Source organism: Glycine soja, chromosome 9 (assembly GCF_004193775.1).
Source record: "Glycine soja cultivar W05 chromosome 9, ASM419377v2, whole genome shotgun sequence".
NCBI lineage: Eukaryota > Viridiplantae > Streptophyta > Magnoliopsida > Fabales > Fabaceae > Glycine > Glycine soja.
The window spans coordinates 2,356,908-2,367,521 of record NC_041010.1 but is presented as its reverse complement, the minus strand read 5'-3'; the positions used below and the strand labels follow the sequence as shown (position 1 = coordinate 2,367,521).

Here is a 10,614-nt window from a genome sequence, read left to right as displayed (position 1 = left end):
CTAAAGTTGTCAAGAAACGTCCCGGTAATTAATGGCCTCTATAGCTCTAACTTGTAACATATAATAATGATCATTCATTTGTTCTTATTATTCTTTTGTGGGTTGAAATTTCGAAAAATCAAATGCAAGATTAATATTATTGTTATTTGTTGGCTTTATATTAGTATTTATTTTTCTATTTTTTTTCTCCACAGAAGATGATTATAGTTCGGAAGAGCAGGTTTTGCGGATGTTTGACATGAATATGATGTATGGACCCTGCCTTGGATTGACAAGATTAGAATTATAAAGTTGGGAGCGTGCACACAAGATGGGTTTGAACCCTCCTGAGTAAATTAAGTGCCTTTTGGAAAGTGGCAAAGCTCAATCAAAATATGTGTGGCATAAGTTAAACACCCGTGCAGGAATTCTTACTGTTGAAATATCACGGGAAGGGAATTTTTTTATTGAAAGAAAAGATTATTGATACCTAACTATGGTGTTGTGAATTTGATTCCTCAATTTTTTTAACTGATTAAATCTTTCTATTTTCAAAATTAAATGAATTTGATTCTTCTATTAAAACACATTAGTAGCTTCTGCTTACATGGCTCATTCCGTTTGACATGATTTACGAATGATGCTCGCTGCTTCTACATCAACTAATCAACTAATAAAAACATTCAAAACACAAAATCCATCCAAAATATAACAAATGAAAAAGAGCCTATCCACTTGATATTCAATCTAAAGACAAAATCACCTCTTGAACGAAAATAATCATCACATGGTCACGCTATACCTTTACACCCTATCACTTACAAATGTTTGGTATAAAAAATCTAGAAAACAAACTGATATAGCTTGTATCTGCCAGCTGATGCATGAAGGCAAAGAAATGAAACAGAATCAATCACTTCAGCATCATACCACTATTTCCTTGAATCACATTTTTATATTTTATATCTCTAAAAGCTAATAAATTAGTCTTTCCTTTTGGCTTTTGATTCTACCTTGTCTGGTATGCATGATGACCAAAAAGTTGGCACCAAAGTGCATGCAGCTTGTATCAGAAGTCCAAATGGAAGTCCTGAAAAGTCATTTCCTGTTACCTTAATACACGATGCAAGTGCAACACCAAGGTATCCACTCACAATGAATGCAAGGGCTACACACGACATAAGAAATGCCATTACAGAACCCTCACATCCTGGGGGACACATCTGTGCTATTAGGACACTGAATGGCAGAATCTTAAAGAAAAATAGAACCTCCAAGAATCCTGAGAAAATCACAACATAGAGCGAGTCCGGCATGCCCATTTGTCGATAAAAACCTCGCACGAACAAGAAATCTGAAACCATTAAGAATGCCATCATAACTTGAATGGCCGATATCAGTTTCCTTGAAGAGACAGATTTGAAGTATTGATTATATATGATGCCCCATAGGAGCATTGTTGCCTGGCCAAACACCTTGGAGATACCCAATACTGACGAGTCTATTTTCAAATACTGTGTCTGGTAAAAGAACATGGTGCCTGTAAGTGCAGGAATAATGGCATAAGATGCTGTAAACCATGATATTGAATATGCAATTTCAGGCTTTCTTAGAGCAACCAATAGCTGTGAAAGCTGTTTCCTTATTCCACCAGATGGACTCTTTGGGAGCCTGAGAGAACTCTCACGAACCGAGATGGTTATAAAAAATTGGAGAGCAAGGAGAAGGCCAAAATATAAAAACATGGACTGTGGGGAGAACCGGCCAATAAAAATGCCGCCAAGAAGGTTTCCAAGGACTCCTCCTGCAGAGGAAGCTATCCAAACAAATGATTGGAGATTGCCTGAGGAGGATGGTTGGGGGTGCTTGATTGAGAAAGGAGTCTGTTTAGCCATCTCTGCAACAATGGCATCATTTGCAACCTCGGCTATTGAAGCACCTAGATTACTAAGAAGGAGGTATATGGAGATTGCGAAAATAGACATGTTTGTTGGAGAGATTGCTATGACTAGCCACGACAGTGCCTGCAAAAAAGCTGCAAAAAACAGATTCAGAGAAATATTTTAGGAATTAGTTATATCAACGGTAGAAATTAGAAATGCAATAAAACTACAAACATTGGTATCATGAACCAATTATCCCAAAGGCTTAATGTAATAGGTGAAGACAAATGAGGGTTTTTATATTATATCTTAATATGCCCCTTCACAAAAGAGCCCTATGGACTTGAAGAGTGTACTATACACAAGCTCACCTACCTTGTGCTATAATTCAAATTTTTATCAGAAGAGAATGGGAAGAGACAAGGATTGAACTCTAGACCACTTGGTCAAAGAGGCTTCTACACCATGTCATAAAACAACTATCCCAAAAGCTGAAGTTATTAAGTGAAAACAGGTGAATGGTTTTATATATCTCTCTAACAACTGGAATGATTTTAAAATTCATAAAAAATGTGATTCTCTTTAAAGCTTTAGTTGATGACTTTTCCTCGATATAATTAAAACTATCGAGTTCCTAGAATGAGTCTGCTTGTAAAAAAAACGCCATAAAGCTGTTCTTATAGAAGAGAGCTAGAATGAAAAAAAAAAAAAAGAAAACTTCCAAACCAATTCCAATTTTAGCAACCAAGAAATTTAGTAGGAAATTTCCACCTAAAAAAGGGGATTTTCCTCAATACTATAATTGAAGACTGCTTGCACAAAATCGAAAAATGCAATAATATTATAAGCTGCTCTTAGAGATGAGAGCTTGAATGGAGAAACTTCAATACCAATTCCAATTTTACCAACCGAGAAACCATGGAGGAAATGTCCATCAAGAAAAAGAGGGAGAAATTCATGAAAATTCAAGGCAAGCAAAATGTTGGACCCAGAGGTCATTGATTCATGCTAAGTCTTTTAATCAAATCATACAATTGGTTAGCCTAGCTATTTGCCCCTTCATGAGGTAATCACTCATCGATTCCCTTTAGGTCAATATTTTGACTAGGACTGGCATATCAGGGATTCTTGCTAATTAGAGAGATGGAATAGCTTACAAGTAAAAGCAAAAAACATTTTTAGACCAACGAGGATAGAAATAATCATGAAGTCCACAATGCTGCACTTGAAATGGCTATGTTCCAAAGTTCGACAGATATGGAAGGAGTAGGTTTAATTACATCAACCTTTTATGTTAAATGAAACGAATGATGTGGAGGTACCAACTGGAGTGCATCATAAAGATATATACGATTACGTATACACTTTGGAACAAATTCAGAATGAAGAGACTAAAGTGCAGTAAAACACATATTTGGGTTTTTCATTCTTTTTTTCTAATTTTGTTTAGGAGTGATGACTGGCAAAATCCTGGAGATCCTTTTTTTGCCTTAGGCTTGATACAGGGAAAAACAGATAATATATTACCAGTAACCAGTACATCAGTATCTAACGACTTTAAAGAATCTATAAACAAAAAACATGGGACTTAAGAGATTATTACATCAAATAGTTTCCAACAAAAGCAAAATTAAAAAAGTAAGATACCAAACTCTATCCCATTGTTTTCAAGTCCAGAATCTCAATCCTACTTTTTCTTCATTCATTTTTCTTTATGCTTTTTTTTTTCCGATAAAAGCATCCCACACTGAAGAAGCAAACGTCTTTTCCTCACAGTTATACACACAAAGGATCAATTCATTCATTCATCAATTCTCTTATCCATTTGGGATAAGAAGGAAGAACCAATCCTCGATTCCCATATCCCCACATCACGGAACCAACAACAAACTGTAGGAAAGTTGCATAAGTGTGCAACTTGGCTCTAACATGATCAAATCAGAGAGAGAAAGCAAAAGGGTACATGGAGAAACCAAAAAAGAGTGAAGATTTGGTGTATGGTGTACCTCCAAGGGCGATGTAGGGAACTCGATGCTGGCCAGAGATGTAGACAGAGTCTGAAAGAAGGCCATAGAGTGGTTTTCCAACCATGGGAAGATTAGCGGAACTCTGAAGAATTTGAAGAGTGGAAGGGTCCACATTGAGACCATCTTTGAGGTAGAAACTCACTACCAACCATGGAAAACACCTGAATCCTTGTACCCAAAACCCCAAGCCCAGAACTTTCTTCATCAATCTCCCTCCACTGCCACCGTCTGATGCCACCATTTTTGTTTCACTTTCGTAACCGCTAAGGAAGAGAGAGAGAGAGAAAGTATACGTGTTTAGTGTTTGAGACCAAACAGAGTTTTGATTTTAACCAAGGAATTGTTGGTTGCAAAGTTTCGGGCTTTTTAAGGAAAAAAGCAGAGTCAGGTGCTGTTATGTGTCTATGAACTATGATCTGTGTTTTCCCCAGTGACTACATTTGCACTCACAAATGACATTTGTTGTTGCTGCTTTGAAGTTTGAACCACAAAGTTTTGTTACGGGGGACACGTGCTGACACTCTGTGCTCACACCTTTCTTTCTTTTCTTGTTGCATTCCTTTAACTTTTTTTTTTCTTTCTAAAATAAAACAAATATTTTTTTTATCTTATCATAATATTAATATAAAATAATATATAAGATGATTTTTTCTTTTTTAATATAATTTATTTCAATAAACATGAATTCAAATTTTAGATCACATACACAAATAAGTATAACTGATCCAATCGTTCATGGTAAACAAATTTATATTTACACGTGTATTTTCTTTCTCGCAGCGTGTTCTTTTTTAATCTTAATAATCCTTTTTATATAAAAAAATAATCTTAATATCAGATTCTCTGAAATATTCCTGTAGGTAGATCTGATCTGTTCTGGGTGATTGTTTTTATTTTCTTTTCATTTTTGGTTATGCGTACGACACACTGAAAGGTATGCCAGCAAGTTTGTGTACGTGTAAGGTCTGACATTTTTTTCACAATTTTTATTATTAAATAAATTTAATTTTATGTGAATATTATTATTTATTTTAATGAGCTCATAAATTTTATTTAATAAAAAAATATATCACTTTTCATTTTTGTGTACAACTAGTTGGCATTCTTGTGTTTCTAATATGATAATTTTAAATAATTATTATTTGATTTTAAGGAATGTTTTATTCCAATTAATATGTTTATAAAAGTATGAATTCAATGTAATTTTTTATTTTAATTATTGAATTAAATTTGTGTTTGATGTAATTGTAAAATATAAATAATTTGTTGGTGAGATAATATGTATCTATTAAAATATATTTATTGTTATTTGTTAAAATGAAAAGATAAAATGAAGACATTATTGTCATTGCAACATCAGTAACATTATATGGAATTTGAGTGCAGTAAACATTTTCCGAAACTATAATATAAAATGTTTCATCTTCTGATAATGTTGAGATACAAATTATAATCTTAGAATGTATTCTTTGTTCATGCGTGCGAGTTTGAATAATAAATACCAAACTGATCTGATGTATTGTTCGTGTTTTATGATCACACAACATTTAATTGGATTTAATGCATGGAGGCTTTATTCCATTAAAATAACTTGATAGCAATAAGAAGATTTTTATAGAGAATAAAATAAAAGATGACAAAACATTTAAATCAAATTAAAACAGTAATTTATTTTAATTTAATGTCAGTATATTTTATTCAGTTTTAAAAACTTCATAATAATAAAATGATTTTTATGAAGAATAAAAAATGACAACATTTAAATCAAATTAAAGTAACTATATATATAAATGATATATATATGATGAGAGATCAGATTACTTTAATAGTAATTTTTTTATGATTCATTTTTTTGAAATTCAATGATTATAATATGTAACTAATTTTAATTATTTCAAGAAAATGAATAATAAAAATAAAAATAATTTTTTTCTTAAAATAATATATATATATATATATATATATTAATAATAATAATAATAATAATAATAATAATAATAATAAAACAAGCATCGAACTCCAAAGATGTGTCCCACCAATTTTGGACTGGGAAGTTGAAGAAGAGAGTGGCTTTTCTTACCAGTTTAGTGTAACCTTCAAAAGTATTAAATTAGTGCATCTTTTAAGATTATTAACATAAAATAAGTAATACTTTACAAGTAAGGCATTTAGGGGCTTAAAAAAAATGGCATTTAGGTTTGTGAGTTGTGACAGTATATAACCGTCAAAAATTACTATTATATACTACCATAAGTTATACTTATGAAATACAACTTATCTTACATTCGTAGATATAAAAAAATTTATATAAAAAGCACTTTATTGGTTGAAAAAAGCCGAAACTGTCGTCCGGAATATTTGTAAATTTGCCATAATCGGCGGCTAACTCATGCTACTTTTATTTTTGTCATTCTCATCCATGTCATGATATTATATTTTGAGTTACTTTGGCTAAATGTTGTTAAAAAAAAATGCTTTTGCTAAAGAAAGAATCTGATATGATCATAGCATACAAACAAGAGGAGCGGGGGAACATGATATCATCATAACCATCGTCATTATGCACACGCTATCCTTTTAAATTAGATGATTTGAATTATTCCATTCATTCGATTACACAATTGTCAAATAAGAGTACGAAGTTATAACTTACAAACATAATGATCAAGTAATAGAAAAGAGATGGATTCTACGGTACGAAATTAAAACATATTTCATATGTAGGAAAGTCTTATTTTTTTTTACTTTTACTTCTCTAATTTCTCATTATGTCCCTTTCTTTTTCTTATTTTTTGGATCGGTCATTGTTGTTCTTTTTAGGATATGATTTGTAGTTTATTTTTGCATTTGCCCTTTTTGTTCTTTTGGATTCTCTTTTTTGAATTTGTTCTATGATGTGATTTTTTTTTTTTTAAATTGCAATTGATGAAATCACCGTCAAGTCAGACAGCCACTTCAACTCAATGTGCATGTGAATTATTGGAAAGATCAGCCAGAATATTCGATAGTTGAATTTTTTCATTTTGGTAGAGAAGAGGGGAAGGAAGACAGACAGGTACAAAATTTTTCCTTAGACTCCGTCTAGAATAGAATATGGTTATCCTTATTCTTGACAAAATTCAGTGCATAACAACCCTATTTCATGAACAGCGTTCCTTTCCAAAATTTCCCGTTGACAAAGTCAAAGAAAAATGAAAAATAATTCATACGAATCTATTACCGAAGTCACAGCCATTCTAAATTTCTAATCATCATACATTGATACTTAGAACAAGGATGGCACATTGAAACCTAAATTAATAGACTACAAATCTATAAAAAGAGGCACAATACTTCACAAGAGGTCCACCAAGCACCAGTTCAAACAGAAGACCACCCAGTTTAGTATATCAAGCACAGGAATCTCAAATAACTAAATGACAAATTCATAAAGTAATTCTCCCTATGATCTCATAAATATTTCACTTTGGAAGAAAAGATGTGAGCAGAGGATAGGCAAAAAGTGTTACAAATGTCAAACCAACACAGCAGTTATAAGTTATACAATGATTAACCAGAAAAGTCAACTAAGAAAAAATTGATTCAAAAAGATTATTCAACTATAGGTTCTTAACTCTTAAATCTGCTTTGTGCCTTTAGAAATTTCTTCCAACAGTCATTCGCCAAGCATATGGCAACTTAAAAACATATTGGAAATTAAGAATTGTGATCTCAAATTCTACTCCATGACTGCAACTCCTCCAGCAGCTTTTATTTTTTCTATTATTTCATTTGCCTCCTCTTTTGTGATTCCTTGTTTTAGCACAACTGGAACTTTTTCAACAAGATCTTTGGCCTCTTTCAATCCTAGGTTAGTAAATGCTCTTACCTCCTTAATCACCTTGATCTTTGCGGCAGCATCAAATTTCTCCAACTTCACATCAAAAGCTGTTTTCTCTGCCTTTTTCTCCTCAACCTTTGGTCCAGCAGTACCACCTTCTGTACCCATGCCCATGCCATCTGTGGAAATTGGCTGCAACTTTGGAAGTTTTAATCTTTCTGACAAAGTAGGCATAATTTGACCACGTTCTTCTTCCGATAGTGCTCCAATTCGTTCTGCAAGCTGAACAATTTTTTCTGAGGGTGGAGGTCTGGGGCCATAGGGATCATAGAATTGAGGGATTCTGTACTTTATTGGCTTAGCCTGTGGATCTTTAGGAACAGAATCACTCTGTAAGGCACGAGATTGCAAAGGCCCACGTGTATGCGGCCGAGGGAGACGGCAAATTAATCTGGAAAGGGGCATAAACCTCATCTCTTTGTTCAGTCAAAATAGTGACTCATGAAATCAAGATGTTGAAAAAAAATGCTCTTTCAACAAACTAGTAGCACCACCCCTGAAACAATTTTCCCAACATGCTAAGGTTGAACCGCATACTGCATGACATATAACATACATGATAACAAATACAACTCATATATTCATCCACATTCTCACCCTAGACACTTCAAACAAAAGAGATCACCACGAAAGAAGGTAGCAATACTAGCAAATGCTAAACAGTAAACACATAAAACATCAACTTCTTCTAGTACTTCCAATTTCAATAACAGAAATGATATGTGAACACCCCATCACTCCAAACACCCAAATTTCTCAAGTATCAATTAGCACTTGGGTGTCTACTCATCATTTTCCTTTCAATAAAAAAATACAAAATCAGCTAGTGAATTGGGAAGCGTTCTTAACTAGAATCCAGATATTCCCGTGGAATATCACAAAACACTCTTTTTTACAATCCAAATCAAAACATCAAATGCTCATCTCATATTTTTCTGCCCCAGATACTGAAATATGCATATTTCACAATTCATACACAACAAAACAGGAACCATAATTGAATCACAACCAGCGCGCAATAAAACAAACAAAAGCAAGTAAGCAAATTGAACTTAATGGTAGCCAATAGAATGAAACACAAGACACATTATAAATTTGATGCTCCTGCAATCTACAAGAGAAAACCCAGAAGAAAAAAAGAAGGGATTAGCCCAAATTTTCAAGTTGATAGTACATTAATTGGAATTTTTCATGGCGCTGGGAAGAGCCACCGAGGAGTAATAACAATAGTGAAGGCGATAAGCCAGTTGAATTTGTGGGTTCTATCTATCTAATGAAACAGCATTTCCTTCGATCGAAAAGTAACAAAAAAAAAAAAAAGCATGCGTTACCTGCACGAAGTGAGTGTTGGACTTGAAATTTTCGCTAACTGGTGGGGTGAAATGGTGAACTAAGAAGGGAAAATGTGGAATTAGGGATTGCGGTGCTGCGAGTGAACGAAGCAACTTCTGGATGTGGGCTTGCAACTTTGGGCCAGGTTAACCCAGCAAAATTTTCAATGGACTCGATTTAAATTTAATATAAAAATATAACTATAAGAAAAATTGACCAAATGTAAATATAAAATTATAATCTATAATTTTTTACCAAATATAAATATAAAAGTATAATCTATAAAAAGTGTGACAGGTACATTCTATGTATAACTTAATGAAAAATTTGATCATAAAATTTATAATTTAATGTCAAATTAATCTTCGAAAAATATAACTTGATATTAAATTGATCTTGAATATTGTAACTTAACGATAAAATGATTCTAAAAACTTAATGGTTAGATGTAATTGTTATACTTTTTGCACATTCAAAGACTAAATCAAAAATTTTATTCTTTTAAGAATTAAATTGTCCTTATAGAATTTTGCCTCACTCAATGTTTAGCCAAAGATTCTCTAGCTTAGGTCGAGCCAATGTTGCCTGAGGTCAAGTTGAAGATGCCTTAGTCAAGATAGAATTAAAGGTTGAAGATGCCTTAGTCAAGATAGAATTAAAGATGTCACGGTGAAAGTTTAGTTGTTGATGGTCAGGTCTAGGCCAAGTTGAAAATGCTTTAGCCAAAATTAAAATGGACATACTCTAGCTAGGCTAAAGTGAAGATACATTAGTTAAAACTAATAATTAAAGATAATCTAATTGAAATCGAGTTGAAGATGTCTTAATCAATGAAGACTAAGTTAAAGATACTTTGATTGAGACTAAATTGATATTATTTGATAAGGTAAAATTAAAAATACTTGAGTTAAAACCAAGTTAAAATTACTTTAACTAAAATCAAGTTGAAATTATTTTGACAAAGAATGAGTTAAAATTACTTTGGTCAAGTCTACTTTGATTTTTCTTTTGGAAATGTGAATTGTTTTTTTTTTTAATAGTCATGTCTTATGGGTTGATCTCCTTAAGCGTGCGGCTTGAGCCTTTATTAAGTGTTGTGTTGTAGAAGATATATATGTGATAGGTGATCTACATAGAAGATAGAAGAAAGAGAAAACAATGAGGTAAAAGTGAGGTGAATGCATCATATAATACATGAATGTAATTATTTTACTTTACAAGTAACATTGTTTTTTCAAATGTTATTTAGTATAGATATAAATTTATCGAAAAGAAATATAATAAAAAACATTTAGTGAAAAGTATTTTTTGTAAGCATTTTAGTCAAAAGTATTAGCAATACTTTTAAATAAATATAAAAGAGAAAGGAAAAAAAAAATACTCTAGTCGACGGTAATTGTCTTACAATTATAGCACACGAACTGATTCGATCCCGATAAAAAAAAAAAGCATTCAACTTGTATTTGATTGTGCTTTAGTGTTTTTTTTTTTAGTGAAAATAATGTTTAGATAA

At 32.3% G+C, this 10,614-nt stretch overlaps 2 protein-coding genes across 3 annotated transcripts; both read right to left on the bottom strand.

Annotated features, from left to right (window-relative positions):
• Positions 1 to 688: 688 nt before the first annotated feature.
• LOC114367011 (probable folate-biopterin transporter 7) lies at positions 689 to 4,382 on the bottom strand. The gene is made up of 2 exons (XM_028324074.1): positions 3,869 to 4,382; positions 689 to 2,014 (listed from the first exon to the last, which is right to left on the bottom strand). The coding sequence occupies exons 1-2, from the start codon at positions 4,128 to 4,130 to the stop codon at positions 963 to 965; spliced, it is 1,314 nt and encodes a 437-aa protein (XP_028179875.1). The 5' UTR covers positions 4,131 to 4,382; the 3' UTR covers positions 689 to 962.
• A 2,911-nt stretch (positions 4,383 to 7,293) lies between these two features.
• On the bottom strand, positions 7,294 to 9,243 carry LOC114425387 (50S ribosomal protein L7/L12-like). Of its 2 annotated transcripts, none has more exons than XM_028392305.1 (2): positions 9,101 to 9,243; positions 7,294 to 8,305 (listed from the first exon to the last, which is right to left on the bottom strand). In XM_028392305.1, the coding sequence occupies exon 2, from the start codon at positions 8,181 to 8,183 to the stop codon at positions 7,608 to 7,610; it is 576 nt and encodes a 191-aa protein (XP_028248106.1). In that variant the 5' UTR covers positions 8,184 to 8,305; positions 9,101 to 9,243; the 3' UTR covers positions 7,294 to 7,607. The 2 variants fall into 2 exon arrangements, with proteins under 2 accessions (XP_028248106.1, XP_028248105.1); XM_028392304.1 differs by having other exon boundaries at positions 7,294 to 8,265.
• Positions 9,244 to 10,614: the final 1,371 nt, after the last annotated feature.